Source organism: Bombus fervidus, chromosome 2, assembly GCF_041682495.2.
Source record: "Bombus fervidus isolate BK054 chromosome 2, iyBomFerv1, whole genome shotgun sequence".
Taxonomy (NCBI): domain Eukaryota; kingdom Metazoa; phylum Arthropoda; class Insecta; order Hymenoptera; family Apidae; genus Bombus; species Bombus fervidus.
The window spans coordinates 9,685,967-9,707,827 of NC_091518.1; the positions used below are offsets into that span (position 1 = coordinate 9,685,967).

At 30.8% G+C, this 21,861-nt stretch overlaps 6 protein-coding genes across 8 annotated transcripts; 2 read left to right on the forward strand and 4 right to left on the reverse strand.

Moving 5' to 3' along the window:
* Positions 1–290: 290 nt before the first annotated feature.
* LOC139995756 (phosphatidylserine lipase ABHD16A) lies at positions 291–3,718 on the reverse strand. The gene is made up of 11 exons (XM_072019541.1): positions 3,530–3,718; positions 3,402–3,455; positions 2,699–3,009; positions 2,435–2,619; positions 2,247–2,361; positions 2,024–2,159; positions 1,622–1,786; positions 1,389–1,516; positions 1,118–1,317; positions 875–1,026; positions 291–808 (listed from the first exon to the last, which is right to left on the reverse strand). Exons 1-11 carry the CDS (start codon positions 3,617–3,619, stop codon positions 701–703), a joined length of 1,644 nt encoding a protein of 547 aa, XP_071875642.1. The 5' UTR covers positions 3,620–3,718; the 3' UTR covers positions 291–700.
* A 934-nt stretch (positions 3,719–4,652) lies between these two features.
* Mbf1 (multiprotein bridging factor 1) lies at positions 4,653–6,443 on the forward strand. Its single transcript, XM_072022184.1, has 4 exons — positions 4,653–5,043; positions 5,135–5,186; positions 5,474–5,634; positions 5,720–6,443. The coding sequence occupies exons 1-4, from the start codon at positions 4,969–4,971 to the stop codon at positions 5,873–5,875; spliced, it is 444 nt and encodes a 147-aa protein (XP_071878285.1). The 5' UTR covers positions 4,653–4,968; the 3' UTR covers positions 5,876–6,443.
* Prosbeta6 (proteasome beta6 subunit) lies at positions 6,435–7,750 on the reverse strand. The gene is made up of 4 exons (XM_072022182.1): positions 7,468–7,750; positions 7,097–7,286; positions 6,761–6,997; positions 6,435–6,688 (listed from the first exon to the last, which is right to left on the reverse strand). Exons 1-4 carry the CDS (start codon positions 7,563–7,565, stop codon positions 6,503–6,505), a joined length of 711 nt encoding a protein of 236 aa, XP_071878283.1. The 5' UTR covers positions 7,566–7,750; the 3' UTR covers positions 6,435–6,502.
* A 114-nt stretch (positions 7,751–7,864) lies between these two features.
* Positions 7,865–18,758, forward strand: Gmd (GDP-mannose 4,6 dehydratase). 3 transcript variants are annotated; one of them, XM_072022179.1, is made up of 8 exons: positions 7,865–8,043; positions 8,407–8,519; positions 8,741–8,983; positions 9,063–9,255; positions 9,335–9,567; positions 9,643–9,858; positions 9,937–10,005; positions 12,935–13,509. In XM_072022179.1, the coding sequence occupies exons 2-8, from the start codon at positions 8,466–8,468 to the stop codon at positions 13,022–13,024; spliced, it is 1,098 nt and encodes a 365-aa protein (XP_071878280.1). In that variant the 5' UTR covers positions 7,865–8,043; positions 8,407–8,465; the 3' UTR covers positions 13,025–13,509. The 3 variants fall into 3 exon arrangements, 2 of the variants coding, with proteins under 2 accessions (XP_071878280.1, XP_071878281.1); XR_011803160.1 differs by lacking the exon at positions 7,865–8,043 and adding an exon at positions 18,566–18,758 and having other exon boundaries at positions 8,250–8,519; positions 12,935–13,093; XM_072022180.1 differs by lacking the exons at positions 7,865–8,043; positions 12,935–13,509 and adding an exon at positions 10,127–10,801 and having other exon boundaries at positions 8,262–8,519.
* Positions 10,912–12,935, reverse strand: LOC139998001 (forkhead box protein C1). Its single transcript, XM_072022181.1, has 2 exons — positions 11,333–12,935; positions 10,912–11,087 (listed from the first exon to the last, which is right to left on the reverse strand). The coding sequence occupies exons 1-2, from the start codon at positions 11,918–11,920 to the stop codon at positions 10,923–10,925; spliced, it is 753 nt and encodes a 250-aa protein (XP_071878282.1). The 5' UTR covers positions 11,921–12,935; the 3' UTR covers positions 10,912–10,922.
* Positions 15,524–19,434, reverse strand: LOC139997998 (retinoid-inducible serine carboxypeptidase). Its single transcript, XM_072022178.1, has 9 exons — positions 19,177–19,434; positions 18,084–18,313; positions 17,366–17,596; positions 17,157–17,267; positions 16,822–17,056; positions 16,550–16,699; positions 16,233–16,310; positions 15,851–16,005; positions 15,524–15,679 (listed from the first exon to the last, which is right to left on the reverse strand). Exons 1-9 carry the CDS (start codon positions 19,232–19,234, stop codon positions 15,623–15,625), a joined length of 1,305 nt encoding a protein of 434 aa, XP_071878279.1. The 5' UTR covers positions 19,235–19,434; the 3' UTR covers positions 15,524–15,622.
* Between the last annotated feature and the right edge of the window lie 2,427 nt (positions 19,435–21,861).

The following is a 21,861-nucleotide window of genomic DNA, read 5'->3' on the forward strand; positions in this document are numbered from 1 at the left end:
TTTATATATAAACAATTACATTACTGTGCACATTACGATTTTCTTTTTCATTAAAGTAAAAATCTTAATTATAAATACAAATTTCTAGATTACAAATACCGAAATTGTATTAGATTGTTCAGCGAGTCGAATTAGTTGAGGCAAACAGACACACGTGACTGGGTAGGAGCGTATTCACAACCTTTAGATACTGCAGAAGAAAATATTGATGCATTATTCATCATATATTTAACTACTTGGTATAGTAAACATTTTTCGATTTACACAAAATATTTTAAATTGTGTAAACCAAATTTTGACCAGGTTCTCAGTCCACATTGTACATTATGCATATCATAAACCTGTCAAAGGAGAAAAGGAAAATCAAAATCTACCAACCATTAACTAGAGTCCTTTGTATCTATCATGTGCTTAGCAATCCTAGCACACGGATGTTGTTTACCTTTATTGACTCGACTCATTAAACGGAGTATAGAACTCAAGTGATGAATACAAAAATTTTAGTTGAAGATAGTATCTTTATCAATTTGGAATATAAAAAACAGGTTGAAATTCTACAGAATAAATAACGTTTATCAATAAAACTTAACGTCAAATGCATTAAAAATTATTATGACTCTTAAGAGTTCCTATTACCATAAGAATAAGAATCTTGAATAAAACTCCTAGTAATTAGTCATGTCATAATATCATGGAACTTTTATTCTGTTATTGACATTGCAGATGCAGGATTCCAACCAGGTTGAAACAAATCCACTGCTAATGGTGTACAATGTGATGATGGTTGATCCTTCATATACATTGTTACCTAAAATGATAAAGATATAAATTATTAGATATTTATTTTACACATTCCTTAATCACATTTACATACAAGAAATACAATAAGCTGTTGTTTTGTCATAGAATCACAGTCTTCTCCAAGAGTGGAGGGATACAGTACAATATCACCATTTTTTTTTATATCTGCTTCAATAAGTTTCAAACATTGTTTTTCATCAACCCTTACTGTTTCGATTATTGATTCTATAAAAAATATTGATATGTATCATTACATAATAATGTTGGAAGATTAACTTGGAATCTGTATTTAATAATCTTTAAAATTATTTCTTACTTCTAGTAGATATATCTGCAGATAAAAATCTCACTAAAAGTGTAGCACACTCTGAGGTTTCCGCAAAAATATGTGGATAACGTCGTATTAAAAGTTTTGTAAGCAGCATATTACCACGATTTCCTGATAAATTATTACCACTGGGGGTACATACTACTTCATCTTCTGTTCTTCGTATAAGCAATACCGTGCCATTATATCTTTAAAAAGAAGCAAAAATTATACATTTGTTCATATATATACATGATGCTTCAGTAAAATTTTATAATACCTATTTAATTGCTCAGCAATATTCAAATTGAAATAGTCCCTAATAATGTTTCGTACCAAACCCTCTAGCGACGAGGACATTGTCATAATAGCTAACGGAAGTACATCATCAAATGTAGCATCTAATACCTATAAAATGTAATAACTTCTTTGTATAATAATTTTATTTTTCAAACAATTTATATAAAATTTGAATTAAATTAGTGTATAAAATGTGTGATGTAGTGATCTTACCAAACTTTGAATAGAAGGATAGTTCATAGCAGCCCATGTTGCAGTGTATCCACCAATACTCCAACCATAAACAATTATTTGTTCTTCGGGGAATTTTAAATGATCGATTGCGAAACGCATTACGCAATCGATAGCATTTTCTTCTTGAAGAGGATACGGCGCACCCTTTGTAGTCATTTTCATGTCTTACTGTTATCATGTTATAATCGTAGTTTGACTGAAGGAGAAGTCTTGCCATTACTTCAATTACATTTAATTTACATACATGATTGATATTAACTGTAACATTGCCAAAATTTCATCTTTGCGATTTAAAATGAGATATAATAAAGTAACAGCAATTCTTCTCATCAAAGTATCAACATAAAAAGTTATAAAGTTTGATACAAAAGTAATACTTACAGTACTGCTACCAAAACCTGGGTGATTCCAACCCAATATAGAATATCCTTTACTCATTGGAGTTGATATAATACCAGTTTCATAAAATCCACAATTTCCTTCACAAGTGATAACCAACATGTTACCATTTGTTTTTCTATAACATTAATATATAAATATAGATAAGGATAATGTATCACAAAATAATATTTTTAGAAAGAAACGTTACTAATGTTTACATTACTTGTTACGTCGGTCAATGAATATAGCATCAATTTCATTATTATCTGCAGTTAACAATTTGTATCTTTCCCCACCATGTTTTATTAAATGTATTCTTCCTTTTAGAAGTGTAGATCCTATATTAATCATAAATTATATCAATAAATAAAAGATAATACAATGTATACAATAATGACCTATATAACTTACGAAATGCCCAGTTAAGAACTGTTATACTTCCAGGATATATCATCTTAATAGCAAAAGTGTGAGCTACAATATACGATAAAAACTTACAAGGCAATGTAGATATAAATTCTTTACCAGTTTGCCTTTTTATACGACCACTAGAAGCTGCAATTTTTTCTAAAGTCAACTTCTCTTTGGCTGTAACCCTATAAATACAAATTAAAAAAATTATTCAAAATCAGATATATATTAGTTTGATGTTAGTTTAGTAAAAGGAATATATACTTTTCTATATCTCTGATGTCAAAATCTACAGGTCTTGCCCAGAACTCAAATTCATATTTATCAAGTTCTTGCTTTGTTTCAGCAGTATAATGCGCATTTACTTCATTCAGTGCTTTCAAGAATTTCAAATATATTGGATTATTGGCTCTAGAACAACCACGAGCAGCTAATGATGCAATAAAAATTGCACTAGCACTTGCTGCTAATTTACACAAGAAAGAAATATTCTCGGTTATAGAATTGCTATGTTGATAGAAAAAGATAGCCACTAATGGAATTGTATATAGACTTATGGACCAAATTGCTGCAAACTGAAATGAATTTATTAACAGATTTGTTTCACAGACGAGACATTTGTTTCTATTATGTAATTAATTTCATGATAAATAATTATCATAACTAACAGACTGCAAATTTTTATGCATTTATATGAGAACTGAAAATACAAAATTGCAATAACATAAAAAGATATATGACGTATCAAAAATATAATGCTATCTATAACACTTGGTAATAAAACAATTTTTCACAAAGGTTCCACATTTTTAATTATATTTTAAAATATGAATTTGCATAAAAATCCATAGTCTATTGATGATTAATGATATCAATCTCTAGAACCACAATTAATATTCTTAATGGATCAGTTTATGTTATTAAAAATAAAGTTTGAATATAATCTTCCTTTTAATGAAATACTCACGCAAATTACGATTTGATCACCCCATCGTTCTAAACTGTTAGGCTCATATGATTTCTGAAATAAATTAATAAAGACATAACCTAAAAATACACTAGTCTAATAAATTTTGTGCAATTATTAATAAATACCTCAACTAAACGACCGATCCATGTTATTTCATAAACTTTAAAAAGGCGAGGACCAAAATTACATTTCCAAAGTGTGCGAATGAAAGACATTTCTCATTTGTTTCAAGTATTTCAAACAAATCACCGTTCCAAATCGCCAATGTAAAATACGAGACACAGCAACTTAGCAAATCATGCACATAACATAAGAAAACAAACCGTTACGATTGGTAACGTATTTAGTGGATAAATGTGATCATGTGGTCTACAAACAAAAAAAAAAAAAAAAACACTATTAAATTTGCTTATGATGAATATATTCTGCCCTCTTTCTTATATAACAATAATTTATAATGGTTCAAACATAATTGTATCATCGAAGATTATAAAACTTCTACGAACACTTGTTGGTAAATTTTTAAGTAAAATTGATTTTATAAAAATATCTAGTTTTACCAAATTTTGTCTCTTTAATAATTTATTATTTTATTACAATTTAAAGGAAATAATGAAAGTTCTATGTTTTTACAGAATTAGTAATTACTTTTTTATTGTAAATTATTATTAGACTTTGGATGTTTATCTAATTTCATATTTTAATAAAGCTGACTATAAAGAAGTGGAGCTTAAATAGAGATTTGTTTCATCTATTAAATATTATAACGAACATTTTAGTTTTGATATTTTATAAATTTTACATACTAGGATTTTGTATAATATTGACTTTAAAAATTTTTCATAAATATATAAAAATCCGTGGTCTAGTTTTTACATATTTTCCAATTTATTGTCAATTATCCATATGTATTATAAATGTATAATGATCCATAATATAATTATTACATATTTTTGAATTTATTGTTAATTATCCGTACTTATTATAAACGTGTAAATGTGATTCACTGTCTAGTTTTTTTGTTACCTATTGTAAAATTTATTCGACATTTTTGAAAAAAACTACAAATGATCCCTATCAATTAAACATGAAAATCAATAAAACAAGAAACATTCGCAGAAATTGCTTATACATGAAATCGTTATAATTTTGAATAATAATTTATAGTTATTTAAACATCGCGGTCATTTGATTTATACGCATTTCGTAAATATAGAAAATCAATTGTATCTATGTATAATAGTGTATGATCTTGCATAACAAACGACCTATTGCAAAAATTAATATCTAGTAAATTTTCAGTAAAAATTTATAGTTAAACGAATAAAAAATAAAAACTGTATCATTCGAAGCGTGTGTTTGAAATAGTATGCGAGGAATTGGACAATTTGGTTGTGTATGGGTCGATTCTGGGTCCGTACGTTAAATCGTGCTTTTTGGAACGTATAGAGAAGTTACTGGAAGATTCAGAACAAGTATATACGATAGTGGATGTGGATAGTATTACGTGCGATATTGATAATACAATTTTTCATTTCTATCGGCATATTCAACTTTTTTCAATATGTCAGACTGGAATACCGCTCCTATTACATTACGAAAACGTCCACCAAAAGCTTCAGTACTTAAATCAGAACAGGTAACTTTTTACGGTAGATATTTTCTATCTATTTTGTCTAAGATGATCCCTAGACTAACATCTATTGTTGTGTAATTGTATTTATTTACAGGCAGTAAATGCTGCACGTCGTCAAGGATTTGTGATTGAAACACAAGCAAAATGTATGTAATTCTCAAAGTTGTGTATTCTTAAGATTTGTATTATTAAATCTTGGGAATACATATGTATATGTATACATATAATTCTTTAAATTTCGTTTCATTTCAAAACATGTTTCATATGTTTGAATATTATGAGGCTAACATGATGCAATACAAGACATTGAGTTTCATTATATTGTTTATATTTTTTTCTTAGTATATTATATACATTCTAATTTATTTGAAGGTTAATAAGTAAATTATTTTTTCTTTTGAATTATATAAATAAATTGTTCTTTTTTTGTTAGGGGGTGGAGGAACAAATAAACAACACGTAGCTACTAAAAACACAGCTAAGTTGGACAGAGAAACAGAAGAATTAAAGCATGACAAAATTCCACTTGATCTTGGTAAATTAATTCAACAGGGAAGACAAAGTAAAGGATTATCTCAGAAAGACCTTGCAACAGTATGTTATTATTTATGTAACTTTTATACTTATTTATGTTGTTATGTAAGATATATTCATATATATTTGTTACTTTTTTGTATAGAAAGTAAATGAAAAAGCACAGGTCATCAATGATTATGAAGCAGGTCGTGGAATTCCAAATCAAATGGTGATTGGCAAAATAGAGAAAGTGTTGGGAATCAAATTGCGTGGTAAAGATCGTGGTAAACCATTATCACTTCCTGGGAATAAAAAGTGAATCTTGAGAGGAACAATCTGTATTTCTTACCTTTATATATTGTTCCCTACACAGAACTGCAAGAAATATTGTAGGATTGAGAATGATTCTCACACTCTTTACCTTTAGTTATTTTATTATATACTTTAAAATAAAATATTATTTTATTAAATATATTACTGTCTATTGTAAAGTAGGTTGTTATAGTACACCTTTGTGTACAGAGTACAAGGAGTACATTCTTATTTAATTTTTAAAAGTTATGTATGTGTTCAATCTTCAAGTATGCAAACATTAATTTATGGATTATAATTTGTGTACCGTTTTGTTATATTTTTAAAGTACATCCGACTACTATTATTGTGATATACATCTATGAATAATATTTTACAATTTGGTTAATGTAGGCTAAATAAAATAGTATTAATGCAAATAGAAGTAAAAGGTCTATATGTGTATGCATACAAATCATTGGTTTGATAGCATTTATACACACACATACACACTCATTTCAATGTATAATACGATACAAATCACAATAGTTGTATATAAAGATAAGAAATTATTAAATAAATATTAATTATACTTTTTTAGCGTTAACTTTATTCATATAGAAATTTGATAGTATATAAATTTTATTTCATTCCATTAATCTTTTCTCAATTCAAAGGTAGAATCCTGTATGCCATCTTTTGTTATAATTTTGATACTTATAGAATCACCAGTGTAAATATCTCTTTCTGCAGCTGATATGAAAACATCTTTTATAATTGCAACAGCTTTTTCTTGAGTTAAAGGGATAGGTTCAACACCTTCTTGATTTTTATATCCAATCTAAAGAAATATATTACTTTGATAAGTAGTTACAATTTAATTTAATATAACAATAGTACTGCTGTTCATTACCTGATTGTCCAGAAGAGGCTGCAGAAGAGCACCAGCAGAACCACCTGCTCTATATTTTGTTACTTCACAATGTCCTATGGGATCATAACTGTATACACAACCTTTGCCATCCTCATCTAATCCACCAAGAATGTTGCTCACATAATAAGGAAAGAAACGTTTATAATATAACATTGTTGATAGCATCTGTGCAACTGCTAATGTTGGCATTTCTTTTTGGTGTTCATGTTCATACATCTATCATACACAAAAAAGGTTATTAACAATTATTAAGATTATTAAGAAATATCTTAACATTAAATTGTAGTAATTAAAAATGAAACCATCAAACTTTACCTGCATTCTTGCAGACAAAAGTCTAGTTAAAGTGAGTGTATCGCACCAGCAGCCTGAACAACCCAAAATAGTTTTAGATGACAAAGGGAAGAGTTTTTGTTGTTCACGTGTATAAATGGAAAATCCTGTACTGAGACGTGTATCTGCTGCTATTACACAGAAATCATCTCCTGCAAGGGCTATGACACTCCTATAATTATAATAAAAGAAATTTGTATATAAAATGAATTTGTAATAGTTTGAATAATTATATTATTACATTATTTAAAATTCACAATTATATTATTTATGATAGAAAAATATAACAAAATATATAAATATATAAATATGATTCATTAATATTAAGAAGATATAGGTTATGTACAACTTACCCTCCGTTATCGGCGTACGGACTGAAACTTTTCATTTTTGCTGCTTGTGTCTCGTAATCAGGTAACGATCTTCCCGAATTTTCACTTAAAAGAGCCATTTTTTTTAATGTTATTTTGTAAACTAAATCTTAATCACTCCTCAACCTGAATGACAATACACTTTGCAGTGAAAATGGCAAGCAAAACAGCACTTTTCTCACACATAAACATGTATGATTGTCATACTTATGATTGGTTAGTTCATGCTTATCTCTACACGAATACACCAATGGGAATAAAATTACTTTTAAATTTTGCAAGTGTACGACAAATTACGGATACTTCCAAAAGAACTCTAAAACACATATAACATACTTACGCCTTACATATTGTATAACTTCTAATACTTTTGGATTATACTATTACCTTGTTAATTGGCCACTTTTATCCCCATTATGTTTGACAAATTTCCAGGCGCGCAATTCTAGCATCATACGTGTTGAGTTGTTCAAAAGATTCGTAGCTGTTATCATTTTCTATTAAATAATGAAACGTTCAAATAAATACTGTTCTTAGTTGGATATTAAAAAGAATTAGGTAGGAACATTGAAAATTCGTTAATAAAATAGATATTTCTCGCATATAGTATAGTCTCATTATTATTTATAGCATCTGTAAAGTAATATAGTTTAATTTGGAGTAAATGAGAGATATGTAATTGTTAAATCAAGTAATACAATTTTATTAATTCTAAATTAAATATTATTCTTTTTCTTCTCTCCACTTGTATAAACTCAGAATCTCAAACAGAGTGTTGAATTTCTATTGGTTATCGTACCTATTCTATTAACTGTATTGCTGTAGATATCTATAATGTGAGGTTTAAAGCTAGCAGCCGAATGTATTGCACATGAATGAACGCAACAAATTATCTTATCAGTATTGATAACTTTCGGACAGGTTGGCAAAATAGAACGATATTGCAGAAGAATAAGACAAGTTTTTAATAGTGCATCGAGATGGCAACTGACGACAGAAGACGCGTCGCATTAATTACTGGTATTACCGGACAAGTAAGGTTGCCATTTCATACTTTGTTGATATATAATAGCTCAAGACTGTATTTGGAACTTATCATAGAAAATATTTATGTATCTATTACACCTGTTCCATAAAACATCTTGAAATTTTATTGTGATATAACACTATCTTTCATAGATATGTGTTAATTTTTTGTATTCTGTTTGGAAATTATATTATTTCATTTTGTTATATTATTATGTTTTCTTTCTAGGATGGTTCCTATTTAGCTGAATTCTTATTAGAAAAAGGATATGATGTACATGGTATAATTAGGAGAGCTAGTTCTTTTAATACTGCTCGAATTCAACATCTTTATGCAGATCCAAAATGTCACCGCCAAGGCAGAATGAAGCTTCATTATGGTGATATGACAGATTCCAGTAGTTTAGTTAAAGTGATTAGTTCTGTGCAACCAACAGAGATTTACAATCTTGCTGCTCAAAGTCATGTCATGGTACACATCTATTTTTGAAACTGTATTTTATGATTACTTATAAGAGTTTATTTGATAATGTATTATTATGTTTTCATAGGTAAGTTTTGAAGTAAGTGAATATACTGCTGAAGTAGATGCAGTAGGGACAGTTAGATTATTAGATGCAATACGTACTTGTGGCCTTGAAAAATCTGTAAAATTTTACCATGCGTCAACATCTGAACTTTATGGCAGAGTAACTCAAGTACCACAAAATGAAAAAACTCCATTTTACCCTCGTTCACCGTATGGTGATTACATATAAATATTATCTTATGTTTAATTTAATATATTTTAAAATAACATTAATTTGAATATTAAAAATTTCAGCTTGTGCAAAATTATATAGCTTCTGGATTGTGGTAAACTATAGAGAAGCATATAATATGTTTGCATGTAATGGTATATTATTTAATCATGAAAGTCCTCGTAGAGGAGAGAACTTTGTTACAAGAAAAGTAACTAGATCTATAGCGAAGATACAGTTAGGTTTACAAGATGTTCTTGAACTAGGAAATTTAGATGCTAAACGAGATTGGGGACATGCAAAAGATTATGTTGAAGTAAGAAAAATATATATTATTCTTTATAATACTGGAAATATTTAGAAAGTTTCTTAAAATCTGTATACTTTACAGGCAATGTGGTTGATGTTGCAACAGCCAATTCCGGATGATTATGTTATAGCAACAGGAGAAACGCATAGTGTTAGAGAATTTGTGGAGGCAGCATTTCTATATGTAGGTCGTACTATTAAGTGGGAAGGTGAAGGTATAAATGAAGTAGGACAGGATGCACAAACAGGACAAGTATTGGTTAAAGTGAATCCTAAATATTTCCGTCCGACGGAAGTCGTAAGCATTAATTACATATAACAGTAACTACACAATGTTGTAACATTATAGATTAATTATAAATATTTGCTTGTACAGGATGTACTTTTGGGTGATGCTAACAAAGCGAAGGAAAAAATTGGCTGGAAACCTACTGTTACGTTTGAGGTATTTAATTATTAAAAAACTTGATGCTAATATTTATAATAAATATAAATATATCCATAAATATATAATAATATATAATAATATATAAATATAAATATAGTATTAAGAAGTATTATTTTAGGGTCTTGTAAAGGATATGATGGATTCTGATTTAGAACTAATGAGAAAAAATTCAAACGCCTGAAATCATTGTTTATTGATGATAAGAAGTTGATAAGGAAGTTGGTAAGCTGAAATTATCAAGATAAATATATGATAGAAGTTAATGCATTTTTAAAATACATTCTATGTCTCTACAAGACAAAAATATTTAAAGTAGGTGTACTATATTATAAGAAACTCTAATATAATATTATATATTCTTGGGTCAGAAGTAGATGAGCTTTTTACTACTTAAGATACTAAAGAAAATAGCTCTTTTTAGTTTATTGATATGTACTATACACATGTGAGTACTAAATATTATTTAATTTCATTAGGTATAATCTGCATATACCATATGTTTTGTAAAAGGATCGTTATAGATTTGTTATTTCTCGTTTGCTGTTGTGTTTTAAAGACTACATTCTAGAAGTTAAAAAATTATTCAACTTAAAAAAACATTTAATTGCTGAAAGATAGCACAATTCTTATATACAACAAGTCTTCCTTGTACACACACTATAATTTTGTATATAATGTACCATATTTTAGATTAATCGTTAAATAATACTTTTAATCTTTATACGCAACATGCGATATATAATTAGAAAAGTAAGCACATTTTTGTAATAAACAGCATTTATTTTATATTGTATTTAAGAATTTTCAATAACCTTAATTCAGTATATCGAAGAAGTATACAATAACAATATCAAATCAATTATTTATTTATTTTACAATTAATTATTTTGATATTAAAAATATATAGTTCCTATTTAAATAGGAGATTCGTTCGTGGATTTTCGCAAGATATTCTCGATCGTAAACATCATCGACTTTACACAATGTCCTTGAGCTTGTTCAGTGTTTTTCTCAATTGTTTCACATCTCTGTTCATCTTTTTCCTTGCGTGTCAAATTGGATATGATTTCCGGCGAAACCTAAAATAACGAGATATAAATTTACAAAAAAATATAATCATCTTCCACATCATCTAAAAATTATTCCAACACTTGGATTAAGTAGATCCAGTTTCTTTTTAAGAAGGCACTGTAAGAAGTTCTCAAATCAAATTCGAAAACTAAAAAAGAAGAGACAAAGAAAAATGGGAGAAAAGAATGGAAAAGAAAAAAGAAATAGTAAAATAAAATATTTTAAAGACACAACTCAATTTCATTTTGCATACCGAGACCACCGTGTGATGCTGCTCCTGTTTATCCTGCGTCAATCCTCGTTGCCTCCTCATCCTTCTTCTTCTATAATTACCATGCTCGAACATCTCGCTTGCAGAAGGATCTAAAGTCCAGTAGCTTCCTTTTCCAGCTTGATCTTCTCCATTATCATTTCCAATCACTTTATCCCTTGGTATCTTCACAAAGCAATCGTTTAAACTCAGATTATGCCTTATACTGTTTTGCCATCCTTGACGATTTTCTCTGTAATAAGGAAACCTATCCATAATGAATCTGTAGATCCCTGAAAGGGTGAGTCTTTGTTTAGGCGAAGAATTGATTGCCATGGCTATTAAAGCGATGTATGAGTATGGTGGTTTCTCATAGCGTGGCTGTGGTTTGTATCTTAGCAGAGGAAGGTCCCACGAAAGAGGCACGCTCCTCGTGGTCAACACATCCGGGACTAAGTTATAGCAGCTTGGTAGAGGACACATTGTTGGAAATGTTTCTTCTGTGCTCCAAAATTCGTAACTTCTGCGTAGATCGCAGTTGTAAATCTTCGACACGAAGCAGGGGTGGTTTTGGTAGCTGTTTGGCTCCATTAGAAGATGGAATGATCAAAACATTTGATGTTGGTGCACTTTCTTATATTGCTATCGATATTTCTTCAAGTTATAAGGGACCGAAATTAGAATTTTTATTATTATTTGGATTCTTAGGGTCGAAACTGAATTCTTTATTATTTGGAGTATTGGATTTTTTTTAGAAGCCTATTATAAAATTGAAATCTTTGTAGTTTCATACAATTTCACTATCTCCTTCCTCTCTTCATGTTCTTACGCGTTATCCTCGTCGACCTTCGTTCTCATCGTTATTACCAGTGCCATTGTCAAAATTTTCAAAAGTCGTTTCGAGACTGTGATTCACAAAGATACAATTTCACAAGTAAATAGCCTAAATCGCAAGCACTTTATTCCATGTGTCCACTTCTTTTGTCTTCAAGGACCAACAAGATCCAAGAAAATCCTCGAGTACCTCTACAGTCGAACCATGCATTCTTTCAGATTGAACAATCACCTAGAGCACTTCACAATCATTCACAATTAATTTTATGATCTAATATCGTAATCCAACACCAGAAATTATAATTCAATTGTTCAACACCAAGAAAAAATTTATGAATAATTGAATCGTCCAGGAGGAAAGTAGTATAATAACAGTACAATGACAATATCTTCAAAAAATTGATGAGGTTAATTCCATAACATATTGTGGATGGTATATAATCGCATGTATGTAACTTTGATTTCCGCAGAAAATCGGAAGGTAAATAAATTGACCAAACTGAAGATGTCCAATGCAAAATAAACGAAAGAGGTCGATTTACGTCTTCCGTCCACAATATTAATAAACTTAAACTTACATATGTAAAGAAATAATACTAAATTTTCTTATATTATCTAGCTAATTAAAAGAGAGACGCACTTGTGTTGTTTTTCTATTGATATCCTCAATTGTACTTCTTAATAAAAATAATTACTTTTGCAGATTGTTTAACGTGTTAAAATGACACGACTGGTTCTTCTAGGTGTTAAACGTTGTATAATGCTTTTAAGATTGGAAACACTGAACCGCCTCGAACTGGTCCGAGTTCGTATACGTCGAGAACTGACTACGATTTGCGGCTGGTTAGACCAATTCTCTAACGAAGGGTGTTTAATTTGACACGGAGATTCAGAGGATGGACCAGCTCCGCCCATCGTGGCTTCCTGGAGGTACGTCGTTCGCGCGTTTTCAATGCGAGGGAGGCGTCGCGTTACCTATCTGAGGCCCGTGGGTACATGTTTTATTGCTATTTACACATATGCTGTCCCAACACCCACGCCGGCAGTAAACGAGCCGATATGTAAACAAAGTTGCGGTAATTATACCGAAACCGTACCGCTTCTTGGAACCGCTCTTGTCTTCCTCTTCTGTGCTCGCCACCCTCTCTTCCACGTTAGCGGTCCACGGTGACTTTGACTAGGGGGAAAACCGTCAAGTCACCCCTTTTCCAATGAAGTTTCGCGATTCACTTTCTGCTGGACTAGAAATTAGCTATAATTAATATTGGAACTATCGTATGTCTTAACTACTAACTGTTAACTACTAATTATTATAAATTTGGAAAATTTGTGAGTGAGTTACGTATAAATTTTGTATCAATGAAATCCAGATTATACACGTATAATCTTATTAAAATCTATCTTATTAAAAATTTATCTTAGTAAATTCTAGATCTATAAAAGTTGTATATGAAAGTTAAAATTGTATCATGAATAATTTAGACCTACATGTTTCAGGTTTATCAAATTTTTGTTTAAGATAAAATTGTATTATAAATTTTATTATTTACAATCATCCTATATAATTATATTATCTATAATCGGTCAAAGTAAATATTCTTTAAACAGAAGCTATCTATGTTTTCCTATTCTACTCTTATAGATCTATTTTACAATTGAGATAAAACGTTATCAGTAAACTTTTAGAGAATATACTTTTATCAATGCAGCTATTAAACGAAGATATGTTCTTCGCTTATTTTTGAATTGCTTTTACTAGGTTTGTTTCCACGTTCTTCTTAATACTTTTATTATCTCATTCTTAGTGATCATTAGTTGTCAGCATGCTGTTGTTACTAAAACAAATCAACATCAAGATATTCTATTATAAATACTCCTTTCTATACTACTTTCTATATTCAAATATTTTTCCAAATTTTATGAAACCTTGATTCATGAAGATTATTTAAAAAAATATCATCGCATGAAATAACGTTCCGTCGGTAATTTTTAACGATTCAGTAACTTAAAAATATTTCTTTCAATCGTGTTTTTGAAGAGGCCAAGCTACAGCTACGGCCGTAACCGAAGATGAAGAGATTGAGGGAAGAAACGTCGTTATTTGTTTGTTCGCCGTTTCTGGTGCCGTCCTTCGAGCTTCGTTCCATCTTGAAATATTAAGAAACAAATCACCGTGGATCTGACGGCGGAAGGAACCGGCGGATTAGCGTATTCAAAGCTACAAAGTACCTTGGTCTCGTATCCCGGGCATCCTCGGTATGTTCTTCGAAAACAACCAGAATTGTCTTCGTGGTGTTAATCCTGCGCCCCTGTTTTCCGTTCCTTAAATCATCCCGATGGTATAAGTAAAGAAAAACATTTACAGAAGCTGCGGCAGATGGTAAAAATAATTTTCGTCTGAAAGAAAGTACATTTCTATTTTTTATTCAATACTATTATACTTTTTTATATTTGTAGTTTATAGTTTTATCAGAATATTAAAAATTTTTTTTTTTACTTTTAAATTGATATAGCAGTATATGAAATATACTACTATAATATATAAAATTCCTATAAAAGATTTTTAATTAATTTCATTTAAAGTCAAGATTACCTCAAGTAATATTACCTATTCATTCAAATTTTAGATCAAAATATTGAATAGTTATTTTTTCAGTTATAGCAAATTTTTCTAAACCATATATAATTTTAGATAGGATTATAGGAATTTTAACTGCCATTAGAAGAAACTCTTAAAGAATTTCTTTATATAATATTTTAAAGAATGCAAAGATATAAAAATTCCTATGAGCGTCTTTCGGTGATTGGGCTGGGAAGAAAGATTTTTTCCTATGTTTTATTTACAGGATCGGGCAACCGCAGAAGCCTTTCCTCTTTATCGGCGATACTGCCCCGCAAGCGCAGGCGGTCTTGTTTGCGGATCGTTTCGTTTTACTGCCCAGTATCCGCTCGAATCTAAACAATCGTTCCTTATTGACAAAATCGGCGGGCGTCTGCGGCTTAGCCAGTTTCGGATTGTTGCTTCTGCGACGTTTTACGAGTGTGGGAAAATTCACAGCGCGAGCCAGAACCACGTCGTTCCGGTAAACCATTTCGCCTCAGGGCCCCGGCTAAATCGCAAAAAATAAACGAACAGTCCCTCGTGGTGGTGAATTTTCTTGGAAATAACGAGCATCGCTATCTTGCTGTTGTTATATCAGACCTTGAAAACGGACAACGCGATCGAAGAATCTGGCGACCGAAGAATCTGGTAATCGAATTTTTTTTTTTTTGGCCATTAGTAATTAAGTGGTTTGTTTGTAATTAACATAAAATGTCGTGAATTTGAAGTTTAATAGGTATGATAAGGTGCAAAACGAATTTTTGTAGCTTTCTTAATTTATTTAGTTCGTTCTAATTTTCATTCATTCAATGTTGGGTTCCATTTCGTGCAATCAGCGTCTTTAAATGATTTGTTTGTTATTTTGTAAACTCCTTTAATATCCATGCCGTTGCTGCTGGATTATCCTTTGGTACCTGCATGACGAAATAATTTTCATATAACATCTTTATATGAAATAATTACATTTATATGGAATAATCAGTTATAAAGGATGTTTCATAACATATGGGACTAACTTCAATGATAAACAGAGGCTACGAATGACAAGTTATGAAACAACCTGTATGGTTAGATTTCTTATTTACCATGTGTCCGGCTCTGTTGACCCAGTACATAGAGAAATTGCCATAAGACTTCACATAGCCTTCGATGATGTTCTCTGCTACCAAGGGAGCTCTGTCGGTCCTGTGCCAGGAATTAGCGTCCTTCCACTGCATCTTTTCAACCCAGCGTAGAGTGCCTGCATCGTTGTATCAATATTATACTTTATGTAGTTATCGGAAAAATTATAGTTCTTCGAAAGCGATGCAAAACGATTGCGCAGAAATGTATATTACATTTCTTATAAATAGTTTTCACATGAAATGTTTTTCATAATATTGCAGTATTCTTTCTTTTTTCATTATTCTACTATTAAATCAAGGAATTGAAGAGATGTTAAGGTGATTATTTTAGAAATGAAAATACCTGGAGTGTCAACGATGAGATCCATATGACCACTGATTACCACAACCTTTAGTTTAGTTTCGTTTAGCAAACTCTCCACTAGAAAAACAAATTCGATGTTAATTGATTAAGATTCTCTATTATTTGTAGAGAATGGTGTTTGTTTGATCGTTGCATATAACGGCGACATTGTTTTGCCCGGAGTTTATTTATTATTACATTATGTATGTCTTAACGATGTTGATACTCCAAGGCAAAACAACAACATGATTCGAATTGTCGTTTAGCTCATGTGCCGCTACATATTCTTAATGCTTCTATTATCTATTAGACAGCACCTATATGGATAACAGGCTTCATGAAATCTCCTCTCAATTTGCTGAACACCATACTGGATTGGGTGCCATGATTAGAAGGTAGATTAAGGCTTTCTTTTACAGGACCGTTCATCAGCTTGCTTAAGGATTTCTGGCTGAAGACGGAATATTCTAAAATGATCAAATAATTCTTAAAAATTATCGTCCTGCATAATCAATTAATATTAATATTATTATATATCGTTATATATGGATCATTGACAATTATATTAAATAATAAATTATATTTTTACCTTGAGCAAATGTTGGTTCTGATACAAGCCTTTGCATAAGAGAGAGCTGATTGGTATCAGGTTCTATTTTCGTTAGAATGTTATAGAAATCGATATTATTAGTAACTTTACTAATCACTCCTTCGGTATAGCTCCACAGCTTGGTTGCGTTTGCCCATCTTTTGCTATCTACGGCTTCTTTTGTTCGTAGAGCTGCTTTGTTGATCTTCTCATAGCCATCAGTGTCTACCATACCCTACAAAAATATTTTGTCAATTAATATAAAAAATGGATAGTGTATAGATGATGTAAAAACTGAAAATATAACTGATAACATTAAGGAAGGTATGTCGTACTGTGGCGAGTAAAAAGGGCGCCCAAGTCATCACGGAATCAATGGGGGAGATCCAGGCGTCACCAAGCGCTACACCCTTCAAGTTACTCTTAATTTTTTCTTGTTGTTGTGCCTGTAATTTAAAAAGAAAGATGAAGCAATGGTAAAAGGAAAATACATGCAAAAGTCGGACATTAAAAAAAATAATTTAATTAAAATATATTGCTTTACCTTGTACCATAAAAGAGCAAATTCTGCACCCATCTTTCCTCCATAAGACTCAGTGGTGATATATGTGGGCACATCAGCGAATTCCGGTAGCTGTTTCAAGAAACCTTTTATACATTCCAAGAGATCCTCTGCGATCTCTGCATTCGTTGTCGTATATCCTCCTAGCGTAGTAGTATAACTAAAGCCCGTGCCGACAGGGTTGTCGATGAACAGAACGTTGTAGTCTTTCACCTGTGAATATTTCAATATTTATTTATGATATTTGTGTCTACTTAATTACTCTTAAAGCTTTAAGAAATTATTTCAGAGGTATTTTTACTAACGACTTTTTTTAAACTAATTTTCCGTTTACGTATTGAAAATACTAAATGTAATATTAATAATAATCTTCGGTAAACTTTTATTAAAAATTCTATGGTTTATCTACGGAAATATTGATTTATAAAAGAAGTATACATATACTTATATAACATATCAATCTCTAGTTTTAATATTACATTAAAATTGTTCAAACCGTGAGAATATTGTATCGAAGAAGATTAATTTCTTTTTAACCACGACTAAATTATGAAACCGGACTAATTTCAGTTGACGAATTTCAAGTTAACACCGATATCGAGGCTTGTTTAGATGGAACACGATAAGACAAGAAAGAAAGATCGACCAAATCGATAAGTTTTAATTCATGTTTAAGTTATCTGTTGACATTTTATCCTACCCAAGTGAAATTCCTCGGCTTCAAGTTGACGTCCAGAGGTCCAAGTTCCTCAAAGTTGCCATAAGATGTGGAGGATGCCCCGGGTCCACCTTGCAACCAGATGATCAACGGTTTTTCATAGTAGGAAGACACGTTCGCGGTGGTATAATAAAGCCACCAGAACATATGCGAAGTCGGTCGTACTTTCACGTATCCCCATTCTTGTTCTCCAGGACCGAATCCTTTTTTTGCTGTCGAGTAAAAGCGTTGTTTGATTAGAAGCGTGATCATCGGTGTATTTGCATAAGAATTTTAAAGATTTCGTAATTTCTAGTCGAAGTAAACGAAGGATAGATGGTGTTAATATGTTGATACTACTAAAATTACTAAAAGTGATCATAGTTGCATTACTTCAAAAAGAAATGCGGCGTCACAGAATAGCCTGTGGAATGTAACGTTAATTCTTTTCTTATTTATTTATTTTTCTTTCTTCTTTGTTGAAGGATATCTGACCTGCATTACAGCGACCGAAAAATATGATGCAAGGAAGTGTAAAGACGAGTAGCTTAAACTATGCAGATTTTAACTTGGATATCTACGTATATTTGCTGAGCTTTAGGATATGACAGTACAAACAGGAATATTCTTCTGCAGAGTAAACGATTTGGTCACTTTTGCGTAACTATTGACAGAACTTTTTCTTTTTTTGTGCATAAACGAGTAAATGATATCTTGTAGAAGATTAGTGGTGTTTAATTGTTTGAAAAAATATTTGAAATAAAGTATCGCAATTAGTCTGGAAAGATCTAGTTTGAAAATGATAATTTCATAAAACAGGAATTTAAAATACAGAATGGTGTTGCTGTAGAAATCTAATAAATAGTATATACATACTTATACTTAAATATCATATTTCATTAACATTATATCTTAATACATAACAACATCCTACTATATCTTGAAACATATTTACAGTATAGGTACTATTATATATTGCTATTATATTACTATTATATGTACGTGTTATACATTATAACATATAATATATATAATAATATATACATATAATACTTAGATATAGTACTTATATTATACTTATCCAGATTATACTTACCAAGGCCTTCAGAAGCGAAGCACAGTGTTACAAGCAGGAGTGCCGAGAACTTCATCATTGTTGCTTGAATAACAGACAATTGAAGATTGAACGTTTATACCATGAATCTCGACAGGATGGTCTTATCTACCATTAACGAGCGATTGATTAGATATACAGGGACTGATTAATCCCGTTGTTTAAGGTTTCCACATTTTTCGGTGACCCAATCTGCTGCCATCGAACGGATGATTTCCTATTAATGATATTTTATTAATTCCTTTCGCTCGAGGGATTTTGTAAAATGATTATCATCCTTCTCAGGTGATCACACTAAGCTCATCAGCAAGTCACAAGCGTATAAATACCTCGTCTTACATGTTGTTATTTTGTTTCCCGTTAGTCGATTCTGTCGAATTGTACGCGACTCCCCAACTGCTATTCAGGACATCAAGCTGGTTTCCAGAAATGTTTAAAAATAATGATAATAAAAAAAAAAGAGGAAAATAGGGACGAGTACCGCTTTCACGAACGAAATGTAAATAACAGTTATTCCGTGTGTACCAGTTCTGTGCAACAGGTTTTACGGTTTTTTGACTTTTTAAGTAATTTTTTAACTCCTGTTTAACATTTTCTATGTATTTTTTCTTGACATTTTCTGGAACGTCGTCTTATACTTTTTTTTATGTTAAACATTTTAATTTTAACTGACTAATTTTTTCATAAAAGAATCGACCAATCTTATTAGTTGAACGAATAATAATTTACTTTTTTATTTCTTTTCGATATCTTTAATCAATCAAAACGATAAATTGGTGATTTTCTGTTTTATACGACGAGACGATTGATCATTAGGATTGGTAGATCAACATAGCTATATAATTAATTACTGTGAAGTAACCCATCGAAGGTCAAGTTTGAGGAGAATTTAAAAAAAAACCTGAAGAACTCGCTAGTTTCTTGATTTCAATATCATTGATGTAACTCGTAATACTTGTATCTATATGTTAGAGATGTATGGAACAGGAACTGCGGCTGATTTCTGTGTCAATGCTCCAGAATGTGGAAATAAACACGAAATCTTATAAAGATACGCATTTATCGATTTGAGCTATCGGATGATTCATTAGCTGCCAGAAATTGTATTATTTATGAAATTTGTTTCTTCCTGGGAAAATATTTCCGGCATAAATACGATGGAATTCTTAAAATTACTCCAGCTAACATCTTGGATCCACTTTTATACGCGTTTATCTACGATAAGATGTTACATTTATTATTGATTTAATCGTATAGTTATTTTATTAAATACATTATGTTATTATTATATTACTATTCAGTCTATTATTCATATCAATATATATTATACCACTATCAAGACTTTTCCTAAGAATTTCTTCAAACTCCATTATTGCGAAATGCATGTTTTCACTCTATCATAATCTCGACAATCTTTCTCGTGAGTCGAAATTTCTTAAGGCTACAAGCAAAAGTCACAGTCATCCACACAAACATTAGTTTGTTAACCAATTAACACATTCAACTCTGCCGCACAACGGTGAAATTTCATTTCCGTTTTCCCTCCTTCAAAACATTCTTTTCTTATTCTTTCCGTGCTCGGGTCGCAGGTTTTCATTCGCCTTTGTTGTTGAGACTGATTTCATTTGCATAACGTAGGAAAGATAATAAAGAATCTGAAGAAGAATGGAGAAAGACGATGAAGTTGTTAGAAAATTTGAGAATGATGTTTAATTAGTGAATAGTACTTTCAAGTGTAAAACAATACGAGCTGCTTGGAAATGGAAGAATTCTGATCAGTAATGATATTTAGGAATGTCTGAAGATCTTTGGTTCAAATAACATCAACAAAATTTTTTTTCGTAAAAACCAATTTTTTCCCCTCTAATATTTAATTCTTCAGTATATGTGTACAAATCTCTACAATTTTCAATATGTGTATTTATAATATATACGCTGTATTAAAGTATCTTCAATATCTGAAAAGGATTGAAGAGTGAATAAAAAGAAAAAGGATACTTTAGAGAATATGGATAAGCGGACATAAATTTGTACTTATACGTACATATAGGTACCTATATGCATAGTAAAATAGTGAATAGTTTATAGAATAAACAGAGATTAATGTACACAGTTTGGTCGAACGAACCTTATTTCTAAGAATAAAGAAATAAAATGATAAGATGGGAATAGCTACCATGAAACATTAAACACACACATGGTTACTATTTCCTATTGATGATTGTTGCCTTCGGTTATCCTTGATCCCTCTTAAAAAGAGAAATCGTGGTTGACCAGTCGATTCGTAGAAAGAGATCCACAATTGTAGGTTCTATGCAAAATTTCGCAAAATTTCCCGGATACCATTACCATTTTCTGTGTCCTCGATGCACATGTAACATGGAAAATTGTAGTCGAGGGTATTGCAAATATACTTGTTTTTCTTATTCATTATAATTGAGATTTTCTTCTGCTTTTTCTTTTTCGTTTCTTGTTATTATTTGATTTATTGTTAGATATTTACCTGGCATCTTGTGGATTCTGTTGGAATGCAAGGGTTTTCAGATATACATATATGTAGCTACTGTTTTACGACACGGACAACACGTGTGTACGTGTTGCGCAACTTGCTATGTTACGAAGTTGAAGAAGTAAGTCACGTCGGATCGTCTCGTCGTTAGTCGTTAT